We start from the raw sequence: 21,041 nt of genomic DNA, 5'->3' as shown, positions 1-21,041 counted from the left end.
TGTAGGGTTATTTGCAAAGTTTGTCCAATTGTATTTTTCTTGAATTGCAGCTACATCTTTGATCTGTTTGCAGAGGCCCAGATCACATTCCAAACCAAAACCTCCCTCCTGGAATCGCTGGAACAGATTGAACAATTTCTATCAGGCCGTAAGTGTAAACCTGTCACCATGGCTACTATGTATAGTTCTGTAAGTTATAGATGACAACAAATGGAAGCTTCATTATTTTGGGGGCATAAATGAGAAAGGGAGAATGAGCACTATTCACATAATGTTCTTCCTGTATTCCCTTTACATGGGTGCAACATTAATTGTGCCATAGGCTTGTGAAAAGGCAGTTAAAAGTGTCCATCCACTCACCTCTGTCATAGTTTCAGCAAGTGGAAAATTGACAATTTGAAAATTGTTTATTCTCAAATGCCTGTTTACATGCATAGTCTGCAGGATCTCTGAGGGCTTCACTGATATCAGGAAAGCGATTTTGCAGAACTATATATGCTACCTTCTTAACTGGGCAGTAATACTCAGTGGGAGGTGGTCAGGTGCCTGTAAGGGGCAGGAAGTCTTACTACTCCTAGAAGGGAAATGGCATAATGTTCCCTTTTGAAATATCTTATAAACAGCTAATATCCAGCCTCTCCAGACTCTCAGTTTAGAGAACCTCCACTGAGATTTTGTCATTGATTATTAATGTATGTGAGGGGTATGAAAGCTAATTTACATTACAGCTTCTCAGTGCTGGGCGGAGATGGGACAAAATACTATGAAATCGTCATGCTCTTGTTGTACACCAAACTGTGCTGGCAATGTGCTGGTTTAGTTTATTTTTTTGTTATCCAGTGATGTTTTTGAGCCACTTTATTCATAATCGTGGTAGTGAGTAAGATGTGGATGTGTGCAGTGCACATTTGTGTGTGTGTATGTGTGCGCGCGCGCTCAGGTATGGGTGTAAATACATATGTGCATTTGTCTACATGAAAAGTTAATATATTATCCTCTCTAGGTACTGGGATATTTACCAACACAGCTGGATTACATAAACTTTCAGACATTATTCAGGTAAATAATTCTGTGCTGCTGCTTCATTATAATTCTAAAAGATGGAAAAGATAGTGGAGGATGTGGAAAGACACCAAAGGCGTCTTTTTTTCTCTTTGAAGTGTGTTTGTTTAACTCTTAAGCATTGATGGGAGTTGACATACTATTGAGGGAAGAATTTCTACCTGACTATAGACTCAAACAGAGCTGCCTCCATGTGGCTTGTAGTTTGGTAGTGTGTTTCAGTAGAAATTTCATGCCTTTCACTGTAAGCATTAAGATGTGAGTATAGCTGTTCTGGTTAGTTTTCTCTATTGAGAAATTGCTCCTACCTATGTAATTCAGTGGGGCATATGGAATACGAGTGAGAATCTACTTAAAACATCTAAATCAACACTATTCTAAATTTTCTTTGAGTACAGAGAATAATCTCTAAAGGAAACTTCTTTGAGTTTCATTTCTTAACTTCCAGGACCAGACTTTCTTGGCATCTTATGGACTGAAAGTTCATTTACAGGAAATACAGACCTGATTTGTGGCATTCAGAAGCCAGCTATAAAAGAGTTAGGCAGCTGTGTACTTCTGATATTTGACATAGTAGGAAATAAGGTAAAGTGAAAATCTGTTGATATTTCTCTGCACTGTGATGAGATGGGAAGAGGCAATCTTAAAGATTCATATATAGCTCAGTGGTTTGGGCATTGGCCTGCTAAACTCAGGTTGTGAGTTCAATCCTTGAGGGGACTATTTAGGAATCTGGGGCAAAAATCTGTCTGGGGATTGGTCCTGCTTTGAGCAGGGAGTTGGACTAGATAATCTCCTGAGGTCCCTTCCAACTCTGACATTCTATGATTCTATAGATATAAACGTCCCTTTTAGAGGTGTCCGATTAAAGTATGATTCAGTTGTTTCTAACCTCCACCAGGAGGAGCTGGATCGTTGAGTTGTGCAAATAGCATGTTCAACCAGCAGTATTTGATTAGAAGAGATATTCCCATGAAAGAGTAAATTGCAGTTGGGGGGGAAATGTAGATAATCTTAATCTCTGTTCTTTTGATTTATTTATTGATTGTAAGGAACTTTTAAAATAGGACACCTATACAATGTTTTACAGCTGCATCTCAATAATACGTCAGAAGAACACGGTTGAGTACACTGCATGAGCAATCTCCCTCCTGTTGCAGGGCTAGAAAATATAAATATGCCTTTGAGGAAGAAAGTGGTTGCAAAGAGCTTAGAGGATACTGTGGACTAGTGAACTGAAGTTCATATCCTAGTTGACGTCTGAATTTGGCCAACGCTCTTGTTCTGAGCTATATCAACGAAGTACACAATGAAGTTTGGAGAGCCAAGAGGTCAAACTGAATAGTAGTATCACAACTGTAATGCTTTCATTTTGGAACAGTTGCTGACATTTCAGATGGGGTCACTTTGTTTCCAGACTTTAACAATTTCAGGGCAGTTTCCTCGATTGAGTCACTGTATGTCAGATTTAATTGGAACTTTCCCTGGAAGCTGATAGTGAAATTTGACTGCACACTCTCCCAACTTTTCCTTTTCCTTTTCCTTTTTGGATCAGAACAGATTTTCCTCTGGCCTTTCATAGAGAGGTGGTGATAATCATTATAAAGATTTGTATACGTGTCTTGCTGCTTTGTTCTTGCTCATTGCTCTATTGTTTAATGTATAGAAATCATTGATAAATTCAGTGTAAAGATTTGGACATCCAGGTAGAGATGCAAGAAATAAATTCAGACTGATGAATGACACTTAAACTAAACGAAAAAGAAATGAAACCAGTGACCCTGTATAGTCGTTTGCCTACTCCCACCTTCCACTCCAATGACCCCGAGGACTGCTGTAGTTGGTTGTGACCCTCTGACTCCCTCTATTCACTGTAGCTCTAAGGATTTTCTTTCTCTAGTGGCTAGTAGTCCCCCGCAGCAGTTAACTCTCACTCTTTTTACTCAGAAAGCATGTGCCACACAGACTCTTTGCTGAGAGAAAATGCTGCTTGTAAATGTAAACTAAATTGTAGGAATCGCAAAAGTGCCAGAACTACTAGTAAAGACAGGAGGAGGGGGATAGGAGAAAGCTAGCTGTCGGGGGGGGGGGGGGTAGCATGGGGGAACAACAGAAACTTTCAACAAATTCTGTGAAATTCACTTTATCTGAAAACTGAACTGGATAACTGTATGCACTGCTCTGCATTTGGTAACAGCATAAACCACTCTTCTTATGTGCTTTTTAATTACCAAAGCACCTTAATATGTTAACAGCCTTCTAATTCAAATGGCCTCCCCTGTATTTTCTGTCTGTATACAGTACCAGCAGTAAATTTTTTTATTTTTTTTTAATCTGGGGAGGGCAATATATGTCAGTCTGCAGTCTCCCTTCTTGCCAAAGACTTTATATGACTGTTACTTACTTTCCTCTTTACTGGGAATAATGTTACATTTTGTAGGCTCCACCATTCCCTGTAATTACACCAGATACTTTGCTCTTAAACTTCTTGCTTAGTGGAATATGGTTGCATTCTTTTGAAGCCCTGATTTTGTACTAAAATGTTGCTAACAAATTTATTTGGGCATAAGCTTCCATGTGCTAAAACCCACTTCATCCGATGCATGGAGTGGAAAATACAATAGGAAGGTATAAATACACAGAATATGAAAGGTGGGAGTTGCCTTACCAAGTGGGGGTCAGTGCTAACGAGACAATTCAATTGAGGTGGAAGTGGGCTATTCTCAACAGTTGACAAGAAGGGGGGTGGAAATCACTTTTGTAGTACTGATGAGGCCAATGTAATCAAGTATCAGAGGGGTAGCCGTGTTAGTCTGGTTCTGTAGAAGCAGCAAAGAATCCTGTGGCACCTTATAGACTAACAGACGTTTTGCAGCATGAGCTTTCGTGGGTGAATGCCCACTTCTTCGGATGCAAGCAGTGGAGAAACCGCTGCAAGCAATGTTTCTCCACTGCTTGCATCCGAAGAAGTGGGTATTCACCCACGAAAGCTCATGCTGCAAAACGTCTGTTAGTCTATAAGGTGCCACAGGATTCTTTGCTGAATGTAATCAAGGTGGCCCATTTCAAACAGTTGACAAGAAGGTGTGAGTATCAGCAGGGGGAAATTAGTTTTTGTAGTGACCCATCCACTCCCAGTCTTTATTCAGGCTTAATTTGATGGTGTCCAGTTTTCAAATTAATTTCAGTTCTGCAGTTTCTCAGTGGAGTCTGTTTTTTGAAATTTTTTTGTTGAAGAATTGCCACTTTTAAGTCTGTTGTTGAGTGTCCAGGGAGATTGAAGTGTTTTCCTACTGGTTTTTAAATGTTATAATTTAACATTTAACATTTAAATGTTATAATGTCAGATTTATGTCTATTTATTCTTTTGCTTAGAGACGGTCTTGTTTGGCCAATGTACATGGCAGAGTGGCGTTGCTGGCACATGATGGCATATATCACATTGGTAGATATGCAGGTGAATGAGCCCCTGATGGTGTGGCGTTCACCTGTACATCTACCAATGTGATATATGACCCCCCCACACTTGGTAAGGCAACTCCCATCTTTTCATATGCTGTGTATTTATACCTCCCTACTGTATTTTCCACTCCATGCATCTGATGAAGTGGGTTTTAGCCCACGAAAGCTTATGCTCAGATAAATTTGTTAGTCTCTAAGGTGCCACAAGGACTCCTCATTGTTTTTGCTGATACAGACGAACACGGCTACCACTCTTAAACCTGAAATGTTGCTGTTTCCAAGTGATGTACTTGAAATGCATTTTGTCACCTGTACTTGGATCATTTGGCAGCATTCAAGTAGTTAATGTGTCTTCACTTCACTGGTGATTCTTGGAAACATGATAAGCGGTAATAGTGAATTTCCCAATAACTGTTTATTAGTTTTCCCATCAAGAATTGCATTCTTTGGCAGCTGAATAAACTCTTCCCCTTCTTCGAGAGTTGGAATTTGGCAGGAAGGGATTATCTTGTTTTCTATTCTGTAGTTTTCTAAGAAAAAATAACTAGCTTAGTACAGCAGAATAGGCAGCTCATTCATCATAGTATCTTTCCTCCCTCTTCCACCAATTGATTCACCTCTCTTACCTTAAAAGGAATTAGCCTTTCCTCCTCCCAGTAGCCATTGTTTACTGGTCCTGCTACGGTCAGCTGTGCTGCCAGAAAGCAAATATCCAAAAGCACATTACCGAAAACACCCCTCCGGAGGTCACTTGAAAGAGCAGAATTAATGTATTAACCCTTCCTCTTGCATGGCAAAGATTGGGCCAGTGGTTCTCAACCTGCTGGCCACTTGCGGCCCAGTCAGCACACAGCTGCAGTCCTTGTGACATCCCGAGGGCCATACAGGCAGTATATATATATTGTGTAGATGCAGCCCACCTAACACAGAGAGAGCTGCAGATGCGGCCCACAATGGGTTGAGAAGCACTGGAACAGACATAGAGCTGTATTCCTAACAGTCTGCCAGCTCCAGGCCATCAACACCTTAAACAACTTCTATCTGTACAATCAGATTTGGGATCAAAGTACTTTCACACTGAGCTTCAGGTCAAGTTCTGTTCTGAATCTTAGAACCCTGCTCAGTTGGATGTGTGGTATGGACGTGTCTTGGTTTTGGTCAGCAGCGCTGAGCTCAGTGCTGCCTCAGCAGATGAATCAGGCTGCCTTTCAGACAACAATAGTGGGTCTCATGCCTAACAGTCAATCTAGTTGGGAACACGCAGTTCAGAAGCTCAGCACAAAGAGGAGGTTTCGTGGGGAGTCTATGGGATTTATCATGTTAAGTTTTACCCTTGTCAAAAGTGCACCAGTACCTTTGGGTTGAAATGAGTCTGTTAGGCAAGTGCCGCATCATCCAGAATTTACTCAATTTTGAGTGCCTTAGAACCTTTCTTTGCTGCTACTCATCCACTCCGTAGGAGTTGCTACAAACTGTCAGTGTAACCAGCTGCTCCTATCATATCTGGTGAGATGGGCACTCCTACATTTTGGAAGTTATAAAAGTGAGGTATTTGAATTCCGGTCCCTCAGATCACTGGGCCAATAGAAGATTGGTTTGTAAAGCTGAGCTGTTCCTTCATTCAGGTGTGTAAAATGTGCCCAGCCGTGTAAAGGGTGTTGTATTTCTATATCGATTCAATAGATATCATATGTATGTTCTGATATAACAGTAGCACTTTATGTCCATCTGTCTCAGTGATTTATAAAGGAAGGCAAGCATCAGTAACCCCATGTGGGGAAGATAAGGCACATTGGTTGAATTGCTTGCCCCGTGTCCCACAGCAATTGAGTGGTAGAATCAGCAATAGAAGCTGGGTTTTCTGACTCAGTTCACAGCTATTCTCTGGGCCTTACTGCTTCCTTGTTATACAACCCTGTTTTCAGGGGTATAACTTTTCAATTTATCATGTGTTTGTTTTTGTTCGTTGAAAAAAAAAATTTGTTTTAAAGACATTTGCTAATACCCCTTTTGGCCACACTAAGGTTAATTTTCATTGGTTATAAATTCCAAGAATGCTGCTTTTATTTTTTTTCTTCACTATAATGGGAAACGCCTTCCTTTAACTATGAACTGTATTCTCATGAGCACTGTTAATGCCTTTTAAATGTCTCAAGAAACTTGGCTGTAGCAGCTGTAGCCTGCATCATTGCCAGCTTGTGTATTTGTAGAATGTTTCTACTCATCATAAAATTAATCAAAATCCTGTTTAATTGTGTAGAATATAGAACCATAGAAATGTAGGACTGGAAAGGACCTCCATAGGTTATCTAGTCCAGTCCCCTGCACTGATGCAGGACTAAATATTTTCTAGACTTTACACATGCACTGTTACTTGTGTTGCTTGCGTTCTCACAGATGGCTCACTAGTTCTGTAACTATCCATTTGTGCTTGCAAATATTTGTTTTGTGTACTCAGGTGCTGTAATTCTGTTCGTAAAAATAGATACAACAGTGAAAGTATATTTGACAATCAGGACAAATTTGTTTAAATACTAGCAAACCCTTTTAGGTTCTAATTATACATTTTAATACTTATTTCTCCCCTCTACTCAATAGTGTCACAGGTACTTTCAACTCACAATGAAGAAGTCCATATGGGAACCTAAAAAGATTTCCTAGTATTTAAACATATTTGTCCTGATTGTTGAAGATACTTTCACCATTGTGTCTATTTTTGTGAACAGAATTACAGCACCTGAGTAAAATATATCTTTCAGTATTTGTTTTTCATAAAGTTATTGCAGCAGCAATCATTTTGCATAATTGTTTGTGACACGTTACTGATTTTGCTGGAGGCATCTGTTAAAATTTTCTGTGATTTATCCATCTGTTTCTTAGATTGTTTTTAGCATTGATCCTCCAGAAGGCACATCCAGCTCCATGCCAGTTCAATCAATATCCAAGTATTATAAGGTATGGGATGCTTGATGTGTTTTGGCACTTTCTCTTCCTTTCTGGTGTTCCGTGGACGGGCTTTTGTAGTCAAGAGCAGACAGTGCAGAAATCAGTGGGAGAGGGCTGTGTAACGTCAAAGTATGTTGTTGAATTCCAGGAGATGAGGATGTATAAATCCTACAGGTGGGAGTCCAGCGGTTTTCAAGTATTCAAGTACTGCTTGAGATCAAAATCCATTGCTCAAGTTCCAGGAAGAAGGGAACATCGATTTTTAGCTCTTAAATTTCTTCTAAGAACCTAGGAAGCATGAAGATGCTGCCGTTGTGATTTATGGGAAAACTTTGATGCCACATGTTTTTGTTTAAAAATTATGCCATGTCTGCACTATGGGAGCTACAGCGGCAAAGCTGCAGCACCATAGCTATGCTGCTGTAGCATCATACTGTAGATGCTTCCTGCATTGATGGAAGGGTTTTTTTTAAATTGCAGTAGGAACTCCACCTCCCCGGGCCTCAGTAGCTAGGTCAGCAGAAGCATTCTTCCATCAACCTAGCTGCATCTAAAGTAGGGGTTAGGTCAGCACAGCTGCGATGCCTAGGGATCTGAATTTTTTACATCCCTGAGTGCCATAGCTATGTTGAACTAACTTTTAAGTATAGTCTAGGCCTTAATGTATTCCTAAACTAATCTCTTGGGTGGCTCAAGTTTTGAAGCCCCAGTTAGTCCTCTGAACACCCTTTTTATTCACAAGACCTAGAGGGGATTTCATCCTCTTCAATCCAGCATAGGGAGTCCATGCATCAAAGTGCATTTGCTTTAAAAACATGACACTCCTCTTCCTTCATGTTTATCTACCAAGAGACACACTCATGTCACCAGTAAAACTGTGTCAGCTTCCCCCAACCCCAAAATAATTGGACAGTGTGAGAAATGGTGCATGGAAAGGTTTGAAATGAACTGTCCTACATAGCATTTGTGAAGTGCTAAACTTGATTCCCGTGAGAGAGAACTGAATTAACTATGGCACTATTTAATTTTTCTTTTCCCACACTAAATACAGTAAAACCCCGTCCATCAAAAGAGAAGAAGAGAATGTAATTTATTCCAATAAATGGAGAATGGGATACACTGACCTTTCAATTCAATACTAAATGTTAGGACACCTCTTAATTTTGGATAAATGGGTATTTTTGGATGATGGGTTTGTATAAACCAGGTTCCTACTGCATTTGGTAAATTGAATTGTGTGTTCAATCTTGGCAGATGCTCTGAAGGTTTTGGAAAGGGTCTGATCCTTTGAAGCATAGATCTCCTTTCTTTAGACTTTGAGGATTACAGACATCAATACTTTCCCTCCCTGTTGTCTGGCATTACTTTTTAATTGTAGCACGCAACTCCCAGGCCCCTTTCCCACCTGCATTCTCTGTCCTACAGACCCCTTTGTGGTGTATGACATTAAAATGGTAGGGCTGGGGAAGAAATTCTAGCCCAGTAAACCTGTCCTCTTTTGGCTGATCTTAGCCCTACCTTCTTGCATTTTTAACAGACCCCCCCTCAATCCTTTCCTTCTCCAGAAAGAATATCTGTCATTCATATTCTTAGCATCAATCACTTTCCCTGACAGTTTACTGCATGGGTTTACCCCACATTTGAAATTATTCTACTGGTGTTCCTCCTTAACTCCAAACTGCTAATTTTTAGGTTGCCCGGTAGTTTTTGAACTCGTTACCTATGTGAACATTTTTCTTTTGGCTTTTTCCTTTGCTTTCATCATTTTGAAATCATCTGAGATAGGATCACTTTTCACCTCAAATGAAGAAAAGCCAGTCTTTCCTCTCAGAAATTTTATTCTCAAGACTTAATATTTTTGTTGCCCTATATACAGCATCTCCTTCTAATAATCTTCTTCTTGTAACTCTGTACACTGCATTCCAATGGGAGGTGACAAGTGCCATACTAAATAATTGTATTATTTGGCTTTGCTTTATGCAGCCCAGGAAATCCTGCTCTAACAAATTGGTTCAAAATGGCAATTTGAGCGGTAGTGTGTTCCTTGTTGGATTTTTTGGGGGGTGACTGGGAAGGGGGAGAAGAAATGAGGAAAGGCAAATGCCAAACACTGTAAGCATTATAAGAACTGCTGGTGAACCTCAATTATCCAGGGCTGGACCGAGGCTTATGGGGGTGCAGATATATCTGATTTCTGCAACAGTCTTTGGGAAGATGTTGTCATGTACCTATTTTTTCCACAGGTGCACATTCATATGGATACCAGTAATCAGAAAAAAAAGCAGAGGACAGACCTATGGAGTTCATCAGTAACAAAAAAAGAAGGTGCAGGAGTGGGCTGTGATGGGAGGTTAATACAAAAGCCTGGTTAGAAACAGCAGGTCAGGTAGAGTTAAATCCACTAAACCTGCTCCAAGTTGGATTTAATGAGGAAATAATCTCCCTAAAAATAATCTGTTAATCAGAGCAAACAAAACAGACCTTTTGACAATCTCTGGGTAGAGCATTACGGTTCAGAAGTTATGTTAGGGTCCCTGTATTTAAATTTCCTATGGAAGATGGTGCTAGAAGGAAATAATTTGGTTGTCTGGAGGCCTCTCTAAGGATACATCTGTGGTGAGATTGGAAAATGTAATTTCCAGCTCGAGGAAACATACCCGCACTAGCTTGATTAGGGCTAGTGAGCTAAAATTAGAAGTGTAGCCTCGGCAGCATGAGCTGTGGGAGGGGTAGCCGCACAAGTACGTACCTAGGATCACAGATGGAAATGTACTCTGGGTAGCTAGCCTGTCCGCCCCCCATTGGCTGCGCAGCAGCTACACTGCTATTTTTAGTGTACTGGCTTGAGTAGCGCTAACACACATTTCCTTGAGATGGAAATTACACCTCCATTTCCAGTGTAGACATGCCGTAAGAGTTTATTTTGTTTTGTTTGTGGTATCTGGTTTAATAATCTGGAAGCTGTTTGTTTTTTCCATGTAAAAATATTCATCTTGAGGCCAAAACAACTTATTTTTAGGAATATCAGTAGTCATAGCACTTCAGCTGTTGTTTTTGGACCTCCACTTCTAAGTATTTCAATGAAATAAGTGTTGACTTTAGTGATGTCAGTTTTAAATGTAAGCGTAGTTCTCTGATAACTTGCACGTTTTGTTTTCTTCGGATATTGTGTAATCTTAGTTTTCTATTACAGGAATTCTCCTGGACAAATTTCATTATCGGGGGTGGGGAATGGGGAAGCGGAGCAAACAGCACAGTTTGTTTTGGTTTTTTATGTTGTTTGGGTGTTTTGTATACATCAGCCTTGCAAAATTGTCATTAAAATCTTCCACAGTTTACAAGGGACAAAATATTTTCTTTACCTCTTCTCCAAAACAAAAAAAATTTCTTCATGACAAGCTAGTTAGTAGACTTACAACATATACAAATCCTACAGATGACAAAAATAGCCAAAAGCAAATATTTCCTCACATAGGTGCTGTAATGCTTCTGTTAGGATAGTCTGTAGGAATGCTGTCAGATGCCTGAAAAGTGCTGCTTTCCAGTGGATTTTATGGGGATCTGTCTTGGCTCAGCTCACTAAGAAGAGTTCAGCACCTTGGGCTAAATTCTCGCTTTGGGCTACTCATATGCTCAAAAAGTCACAACCAGTGGAGGAACCACATGCTGTAGCTGTTGTGGTCCAATCCTGTCTCCTCCAGAATCCATGGAATTGACACTCTGAAAGCCCCCTGCATGTTCAGAGAGGGAGGATGTTTCAGGGGTGGGTTTATGAGTTGGAGGGGGGTGTTTCCTCTCTCTCAGCCTCCCACACTCACCCTCAACATCCTCCTCACCTGGGATTACCTGTGCTCCTTGCTTGAGTGTGTCTACTCACCTTGTGTGGGCACTCTCTCAGACCTATCCACATACAGGTCCAATTAGAGACTGCCTCCACCACGCTAATTTGCACCAGTTTTGGTGTGTAGTGAAGAGGTTTGCTCATAGTCTCTGAATATAAATCTCCAAGGTTTCAGTATCTCCTGGGTGTGTTTGCCCAAAGGGCTGTGTGCGGGATGGAGTGTGGAGAATAAAACATTGGTTTAAAATAATTTTCCCGCCTCTAATGATGCGTACTTAGTGACTCACTTGAGAAGCACAGCTTGATCAGGGTTGGAAGAAGCTTTCAGTTAGTTCCCCTACAGAAGTAACAATTGCTGTCTTTGGACCAGGAGAGCCTCGTGTAAGGGATGTGTAATGGGTGATGTATTTGGGCTCCTCCACAGGCTCAGGCCTTCCTTCAGTCACTCCTTATATTCAAAAGTGGTGTTCATTATTCAAAAGTAATGTTACATGCTTTTCGACCATGTTGCCAGGATGGATAAAAACACCGCTGCACACTGTGCTCTCACTCTCCATCAACATATGATGAAGGGGTGCACATCTTGACCCTACCTGATGCCGCCTGTGGGGATGCCCCAGAGATTCGTGGATTCATAGGATTGAACCAGTTCTGGGAACTTCTCTATACATGGTGCCCGGTGCGACACCATCAACCTTGGTTACTCTGGCTGGCACAATCGTCCTTAGTAGACTGTGTGTTTGAAGATGAGAACAGTCTCTTGTTGAAATTAAAAACTACTGAAATTTGGGTCGGTGTTGACCTTTCAACCTTGCTTTGAATTGTCAGACTTAAGTTCAGAGACAAGCTGAAGCCACAAACCCCAGGTCCAGACACCCCTAAACAGGTATGAAAGCTTAGCACTAGGTTCTTGCTTTGTGGTTTGTGCCCATCTCCAGTTATAGAACCTCAAACTCTGGTTTACACCACGAGCAACTCAGACATATGGTCTCCACTGTATAAACAGACCTCAGTTCTTAGTGTTTTATTTTCTATTTGATACAGGAAAGGTCTTGAGCTACTGGTGTTTCAGCCCCGGGTACAGCATGCATGAGCTGGTCCGTCAGGGAGTCCGGACAATCATTCTGACTAGTGGGACCCTCTCCCCACTCTCCTCCTTCACCATGGAAATGCAGATGTAAGTTCATTTTTTTTCTGTGCAAATAAAGTCATTAGATGGCATTATTTACTGTTTGTAAGCCAATCTCATGGGCCTTATCTCATGATTTTTGAATGCTTGGGGTTGGAAATGAAATAACGGCTTAGAACTGGCATGAAGAGGATACAAAGTAATCCACATTGGTAAAACATAATCCCAACTATACTTATAAAATGATGGGTCTAAATGAACTGTTACCACTCAAGAAAGAGATCTTGGAGTCATTGTGGATAGTTCTCTAAAAACATCCACTCAATGTGCAGCAGCAGTCAAAGGGAACAGAATGTTGGGAATCATTAAGAAAGGGATAGATAGTAAGACCGAAGATATATTGCCTCTATATAAATCCCTGGTGCGTGCAGATGTGGTCACCCCATCTCAAAAAAGATGTATTGGAATTGGAAAAGGTTCAGAAAAGGGCCACAAAAATTAGTAGGGGTATGGAACCGATTCTGTATGAGGAGAGAGTAATAAGACTGGGACTTTTTGGCTTGGAAAAGAGATGACTAAGGGGGAATATGATAGACGTCTATAAAATCATGACTGGTGTGAAGTAAATAAGGAAGTGTTATTTACTTCTCATAATACAAGAACTGGAGGTCACCAAGTGAAATTAAAAGGCAGCAGGTTTAAAACAAAAAAAAGGAAGTATTTTTTTCACACAACACATAGCCAACCTGTGGAACTCTTTGCCAGAGGATGTTGTGAAGGCCAAGACTGTAACAGGGTTCAAAAAAGAACTAGATAAATTCCTGGAGGATAGGTCTATCAATGGGTATTAGCCAGATCACTTGATTACTTATTTTGTTCATTCCCTCTGGGGCACCTGGCATTGGGCACTGTTGGAAGACTGGGCTAGATGGACCTTTGGTCTGACCCAGTATGGCCGTTCTTATGTTCTTACATTAGAGATCATCTCTCTCCTGTTTCCTCAGTCCTTTCCCCGTTTGCTTGGAAAATCCACATGTTATTGATAAACACCAGATCTGGGTGGGGATAATTCCCAAGGGACCAGATGGAGGTCTGCTCAGCTCTACCTATGAAAAAAGGTAATCAGCTCTTTGTTTAAATACTGCTGTGAAGTCTTGGGTATCAGTGTCTGAGTTCTGTTTAAAGGAGAGTGCTTGTGGGGAAAAAGTGATCTGCAGAGTTCACTTCTTAGATAAACAGGCTTCTAATTAGTAACAGGAAGCAGCAGAAGGTGAGGTTATAGAGAAATGTTATGCTGCTTCTACATTTCGGTTTGTGCTTAGCCAATCTGGAAAAAAGCAGAGAATTTCTATGCTGAGGAAAAAAAGAAACGTAAGTGTTGCCTAGAAAACTGAAGACCTGAAATTAAGGTTCCCCCTTTTGTTCTGTTTCTATTCTGTAATGTCATTTTTTTCTTAAAAACCTGTTTGTAGAACTTTAAGAAGTAGTTTCATGCTTTGAGTGCTTTATGTATTTATCAATTCTTTACAAGAAAGTTATTACCTAACAGAGTGGCACAGTTTTGGCACCATCATATTCACCTCTGTGAATGGGTCTTTAAAGTTTCTGGGGTGAGGGGAAGTTTTTCTGCATATCATACATATTTTCCTATTTTAATTACCTTTCCAAAATATTCAAAGCAATTATATCCTGATACTTTTTCATCCATTTTAAGTTCAACTTTATATCTACATTCCCCTGGTTAAGACTGCTTTTGTTTGGGTTTAGCCGGGGCAGCACCTTGAGTATTCACCAAATGCATGGCAGTCGTCGCCGCGTTCTTGTGGAGGCACCAGGTACAGGTGTTCCTGTACTTAGACGACTGGCTGATCAAAGGCCGCTTCAGGACCAAGTGGAATCTCAGGTCACATTTATCAGAGCCACCTTCGAGAGCCTGGGTCTACTCCTAAATGAAGTAAAATCGACTCTCCTGTCCAGAGGATAGAGTTCATAGGGGCAGTACTGGACTTGACCCAAGTCAGAGCATACCTGCCACAGGTGAGGTTTCAGGCCCTCAATGACTTAATACGAGGCATCATGCAGTTCCCCACCACTACAGTGAGAAACTGCCTGAAACTTCTCAGGCACATGGCAGCTTTTACCTACCTGGTGCAGCACACCAGACTCAGGCTTCGATCTCTCTAGTCGTGGCTCACGTCAGTGTATCGCCCAACCCGGGACAGCTTGGACAGAATCGTGACCCTGCTTCGTCCGGTCCTCGACTCCCTCCAGTGGTGGATTGACGCTCAGCAGGTGTACTCAGGGGTTCCCTTTGCTGCCCCACAGCTATCTCTGTCGTTGGTGATGGACGTATCAGACTTGGGCTGGGGAGCTCATCTGGGAGACCGCAGAACTCAAGGCCTCTGGTCGCAAGCAGATCTGTGTCTCCACATCAGTGTCAGAGGACTGAGAGCGGTGCACCTAGCATGTGAGACATTCTGTCCTTACCTAACCGGGCAATGTGTATCAGTCATGACGGACAATACAACAGCAATGTTCTGTATCAACAAACGGGGGGTGGTGGGAGGTGCATGTGCCTCTCCCCTGTGCCAAGAAGCCCTCATGCTGTGGGACTTCTGTACAGAACATTCAATTCACCTGCCTCATACCTCCCCGGGGTTCAGAATGAGCTGGCGGACCACCTCAGCAGTTCCTTCCACAGCCATGAGTGGTCCCTGCGCCCGGACGTCACAATTTCAATCTTCCAGAGGTGGGGGTTTCTGCTGATAGACCTTTTTGCCATGTGATGCAACAGGAAGCGCCAGCAGGTCTGCTCCTTCCAGAATCACAGCCCAGGCTCCAACGTGGATGCTTTCCTCCTCCATTGGGGAGGTTCTCTCCTGTCCACCTTACCACCGATACCGCTCATTCACAAGGTGCTGCTCAAGATCCACAGAGATCAAGTTTGCGTCATACTGGCCCCATCAGCACTGCTACATATCCCTCCTAGACATGTCTGTGGGAGCCCCGATTACCTTGCTGCTTTTCCCAGACCTTCTCACACAAGTTCATGGACGTCTCCAACACCCAAACCTCCAGTCGCTCCATCTTATGGCGTGGAAGCTCCATAGTTAAATTTGTTAGAGCTTTCCTGTTCAGACCAGGTTAGACAGGTCCTCCTTGGAAGTAGGAAGCCCTCTACGAGAGCCACGTACCTTTCCAAGTGGAAGAGATTTTAAGTCTGGTCGGTGCAGTGCCAGTCACCCTCGATGCTGGCTTCAGTGCCACACATTCTGGACGACCTCCTCCATCTGAAGCAGGAGGGTCTCGTTGTCTTCTATATGGGTGCACTTAGCCGCCATCTTGGCCTTCCACCCAGGCGAGCAGGGCTGCTCACTATTTGCTAACCTCATGGTCAGCTGATTCCTAAAGGGGTTCGATAGATTATACCCTCGCGTCCGTCAACCAGTTCCTGCCTGGGACCTCAACTTGGTTCTTTCTATGCTCATGGGGCCCCATTTTGAGCCTTTAGCAACCTGTTCCCTGCTCTATCTCTCTTACAAGGTCACGTTCCTGGTAGCAATAACCTCGACCAGGAGGGTGTCCATGCTCAGGGCCTGGACATCAGAGGCTCCCTACACCATGTCCTATAAGGACAAGGTTCAGCTCTGGCCTCACCCTGCTTTCTTCCTGAAGATTGTCTCTGTTTCACATCAACCAGGACATCTTCCATCCCATTTTCTACCCTAAACCTCATTCCAGTGGCAGGGAGCAGAGACTCCACTCTCTGGATGTCCGCAGGGCGCTGGCCTTTTACATTGAGAAAACGAAACCATTCAGAAAGTCAGTCCAGTTGTTTGTAGCAGTGGCAGACAGGATGAAAGGTCAGCCGGTTTCATCCCAATGCATCTTGTCATGGATCGACCTGTTCCCACACCTCCGATCACGGCGCACTCTACCAGGGCACTGGCTTCATCTACGGTGTTCCTGGCTCAGGTTCCCACCAAGGAAATCTGCAGAGCTGCAATGTGATCCTCCATACACCCTGTGAAAGTAGAAAAAGAACTGACAGGAGTTTAAAGGAAATTTCAATGCAAACAGTCCCCTCTGTAAGCAATTGTCAGGCTAAGCTGTAACCCTAATAACGCAAAATTTGTAGAAGCGAGAATTGTGAGAGATGAGTGGGGGGAAAAAACTGTGTAAAAAGTTGTTGCAACCTTAAGTCAAATAAGTATGAAATGTAGACTATAGTTAAATTGGTTTAAAAAAAAAAATCAGAATGACCTATGTATAAACAAAATGCAGCTGTTGCACATTATTGTTTGTAACAAATGGTATAAATGCTTGCTGTAATTGTTTGTCTAAAAAAAACCCAACCTGTTTAGCTCTCTCCCTCCATGGAATTGCTAAAAATAATAAAGTATCTAACTTTGCTGCACCCAGCCAAAAAGTAAAAATGCTGTTTTTCTCTGACAACCCTTTTGCCGCGCATTATGCGATTACCCAGCAGGCCGGAGATGATGTGGCCTTCGGAAGAGCAGTACTCCAATCAGTGGACAGCTCCGACCCCATCTCCTGAACTTGGCTTGGGAGTCATCTGATTGGAATGGACATGTATGAGCACTCACTTCTCGTAACTGTTGTTCTTTGAGATGTGTTGTTCATGTCCATTCCAATACCCACCCTCCTACCCCTCTGTTGGTGTAGCCAGTAAGAAGGAGCTGAAGGGGTGGTGCGTCGGCAGGGCTCTAGATTGAGCACCACGAAGGCGCGACTCCAGGGGGTGCCCAGGCCAGCCCCCCGGATGCCGCTAAGGGAAAAATCTTCCAGCTATCGTGCACGTGCACACACCTGATTGGAATGGACATGAACAACAAACACATCTTGAAGAACAACAGTTACGAGAAGTGAGTAACCCTTCTTTACTCCCCCTCATCCCCCACAGGCTTAATAAGAAAACAGCATGCAAAACTGTCTGGAACTAAAGAGAAGGAAACAAGGAGATTAAAATAAAGACCAAATGTGGGGAATTTCCATAGAAACCAGCACAGATAGTGTGCTACTGTACAAGCAGTGCTGAGCCAAAGAAAAGTGCTTAGGGACAGTGACTAATTTGGCTGTCACTAGTAATACAGCAACCAAACCCATCTCCTTTTTTTCCCATGGCATCACCACACCTAGTTCATCATCAGTTGTTTTAATCATCACAATGTTGGCAGCTTCCATAGACCACTCTCTGACAGGATTCTGTTCCTTAATTTATTACTGTTAATAATGAGCCTTATTGTGTGTGGTAATCTGTACTTCCACTGATTGAAGGCTGATATGTTAGGACCTTGATTTTCTTCACTGCTAACATCTCAAAATTGTTAATTTTGCTGTTGATAGAGATTGCCTGCTTGTTGCCATCTTGACTATTCCTCCTTGTTTGGGACATTGGATGCTACTGACATGCAATGTACAAAAGCTAGTTGTAGGAGGATCTTCCTCTGTTTCTATGTAGGTGATTGGCTCTTGTGGAGCAATAAGTAATGTATTGCACTAGTAGTGATCCACACTGGCAGATCATAGTGTTATGGAAGCATCTGGAGGTAGAGCCTCTTCCGTCTTTCTTTCCTAGAGGACTGTGGGGTCATCCTGCAAAGCAAGGTGGGAGGAAATAAGTGAAGAAAACTTCGACATCATGATTGCTAGCGGTAATGCTTGAAATGCCTATGACTTTGAGGTTTGTCCATGAGGAGGGGAGTGAAGGCACAGGAGAAAGGAGAAAGGATGCTGGTTTAGCAGTGCAACATTATTCCAAACAAGAGTGAGTTAATAAAAGGAAATGTGATGGTGATGCTGATTGGTAATGTTGTCTTTGTAGGTTTTCTGTGGAATGTCTGTCTTCTCTGGGGAAAACAATAGGTAAGTGAAGTTATAATCAGATTCAGGCAACAAGCTTCTGCTCTGGGTTATTGATAAATGAGCAGGGAATGGGGGAAATGACTTCTAAACAAATATAAGCAAGTTTCAGAAGGGTAGCCTTGTTAGTCTGTATCAGTAAAAACAACGAGGACTCCTTGTGGCACCTTAGAGACTAACAAATTTATTTGGGCATAAGCTTTTGTGGGATATAACCCACTTCATCAGATGCATGGAGTGGAAAATATCGTAAGCAGGTATAAATATACAGCACATGAAAAGATGGGAGTTGCCTTACCAAGTGGCCAATTCGATTAGGGTGGATGTAGCCCATTCCCAACAGTTGACAAAAGGGGTGAATATTAACAGAGGGAAAATTACTTTTTGTAGTGCTTACAAGGCCAATTCAATCAAAATGGATGTGGCCCCTTCCCAGCAGTTGACAAAAAGGCTTGTGGACATCATAGGACCCAACCACATCAGCCACACCTCAAGGGCTCGTTCACCTGCACATCTGCCAATGTGATATCATGTGCCAGCAATGCCCCTCTGCCATGCACATTGGCCACACCGGACAGTCTCTATGCAAAAGAATAAATGGACACAAATCAGACATCAAGAATTGTAACATTCAAAAACCAGTAGGAGAGCACTTCAGTCTCCTTGGACACTCAACAACCGACTTAAAAGTAGTCATTCTTCGACAAAAAAACTTCAAAAATAGACTTCAGTGAGAAACTGCAGAACTGGAATTAATTTGCAAACTTGACACCATCAAAGTAGGCCTGAATAAAGACTGGAAATGGCCGAGTCACTACAAAAAATAATTTTCCCTCTGATACTCACACCTTCTCGTAGGAAACAATTCAACCCTGGCATGGAGATGGACAAGACAACTTATTAGGTATTTTCCATCTCTTGCTTCTAGCATACGAATGTGGTATGTGGCTATGTTGTGTCAGTATTGTTCAATGGAATGCTAACCAGGCTAGAATAGTGGTGATGATATAGTCCTCTTCCAACACTCGCTTGTCTTTCCCACCCTTTCCATCAAGAAGATGAAGAGGAATTGTAAGGAGACCAGTACATGCCCTGAGAAAAGTAGGCTAATCCCCTACCAACGCCTCAGAATGGAAGTGTTCTGAATGGTGATGTTATGCACCATCTTTCTTGTTGCAGGTAATCTTGTGCGAATTATACCACATGGGCTGCTGGTGTTCTTCCCTTCGTATCCGGTCATGGATAAAAGCCTGGAATATTGGAGAGTATGTTGGTCCTTTCTTTGTGTATGAATTGTAGTTACACACTTTGGACCAAACTTTCACACACAGGTGCTTATATTGGAGTTCCCAGTACTGCAGTCTAGCACTGACTTGCCCAAATACTTATTTTATGCATCTCTCTGTTCATTTACATTTATTGTCTATATTGGTACATAAGGTGGTGAACATCACTCTCTAGGCAAATAAGCCCTAGCTTAAAAAAAGCTTAAAGTCATAACACAACAAATGCTGAACAATGAGGGAACTGGGGAACAAGCAGAGCAAGAGATAAAAGAAGCTTGGTTAATTAGGCACATTTCTACAAATTAATATATATTTGAGGTGGGACTGTTAGCACCACCTGCTCTTAAAGTTACCCAACACATCCTGTTATAAGACCCTGTTTTCAGTTTCAGTAATTTTGCCAAACTTTAACCATTTCAGCTGAAATTTTTCATGACCGATATCTGCCTCAGGCGGAATATTTTGTTTTGCCCATGTTAAAAAATTCTGCTGAGCTTTTATTTTTTTTATTTTTTTATTTTTTTGGAAATGTTCTCTTGCCCCCAGGCTTTGGAAGAGGGACTTGAAATTTGGGGTGGCCTTTGCGTCAGGGATTTACTTTTGGTGTCTCTGAAAAGCCACACAAATTTGACCAAGTTATTAGCCTTTGCAAAATCTCTGTTTGTGCGTGCTCAGTAGAGACATAGATTTTAGCAGCTAAATTCCCAAAGATTCTGTGCATGCTAGCCATGCTCTAGCCCAGTGGTTTTCAAACTTTTTTTCTGGTGACCCAGTTGAAGAAAATTGTTAATGCCCACGACCCAACGCAGCTGGGGATGAGGGGTTTGGGGTGTGGGAGGGGTTATGGGCTGGGGCAGAAGGTTGGGGTGTGTGTGGGGGTCAAGGCTCTGGCTCGGGGTGCAGGCTCTAGGGTGGGGCCGTGGATGAAGTGTGTGGGGCTCAGGAAGCGGCTCCGGGTTTTGGCGGTGGCTCAGGGCTGGGGCAGGGGGTTGGGGTGTCGGAGGGGGTCAAGGCTCTGGCTGGGGGTGCAGGCTCTGGGGTGGGGCCATGGATGAAGTGTGTGTGTGGGGCTCAGGAAACGGCTCCGGGTTTCGGCTGGGGCAGGGGGTTGGGGTGTCGGAGGGGGTCAGGGCTCTGGCTGGGGGTGCAGGCTCTTGGCTGGGGATGTGGGGTTTGGGGTGCAGGAAAGGGCTCTGGGTTTGGGGCGCAGGGTTGGGGCGCAGGCTTACCTTAGGTGGCCCCCGGTCAGCGATGCAGAGGGGTGCTAAGGCAGGCTTCCTGCCTGTCCTGGCACCGTGGACCGTGCTGCGTCCTGGAAGCGGCCAGCAGCAGATCTGGCTCCTAGGTGTAGGCGCACAAGCGGCTCCGTGCAGCTCTCACCCACAGGCACTGACACCCCCACCAACCCCCCCAGCTCCCACTGGCTGGCTTC

The 21,041-nt window shown here is 42.9% G+C and overlaps 1 protein-coding gene across 7 annotated transcripts in view; it reads left to right on the top strand.

The window, feature by feature from the left end:
* RTEL1 (regulator of telomere elongation helicase 1) overlaps positions 1-21,041 on the top strand; it is a 110,651-nt gene that overhangs the window by 24,655 nt on the left and 64,955 nt on the right. For all 7 annotated transcript variants that reach the window (XR_005587562.1, XR_005587563.1, XM_039497228.1 and 4 more), the window contains exons 13-20: positions 51-148; positions 1,004-1,059; positions 7,405-7,479; positions 9,714-9,795; positions 12,356-12,488; positions 13,445-13,558; positions 18,286-18,326; positions 19,503-19,588. Coding sequence is in view for 5 of the 7 variants with exons in the window: in XM_039497228.1 (XP_039353162.1) it covers positions 51-148; positions 1,004-1,059; positions 7,405-7,479; positions 9,714-9,795; positions 12,356-12,488; positions 13,445-13,558; positions 18,286-18,326; positions 19,503-19,588 (685 nt within the window). In the remaining 2 variants the exon portion in view is untranslated. The remainder of the gene's footprint in view (positions 1-50; positions 149-1,003; positions 1,060-7,404; positions 7,480-9,713; positions 9,796-12,355; positions 12,489-13,444; positions 13,559-18,285; positions 18,327-19,502; positions 19,589-21,041) is intronic.

The sequence above is a fragment of the Mauremys reevesii genome, linkage group 13 (genome assembly GCF_016161935.1).
Source record: "Mauremys reevesii isolate NIE-2019 linkage group 13, ASM1616193v1, whole genome shotgun sequence".
Taxonomy (NCBI): Eukaryota; Metazoa; Chordata; order Testudines; family Geoemydidae; genus Mauremys; species Mauremys reevesii.
The sequence above is the reverse complement of the archived record's forward strand: the minus strand, read 5'-3'. Positions and strand labels throughout refer to the sequence as shown.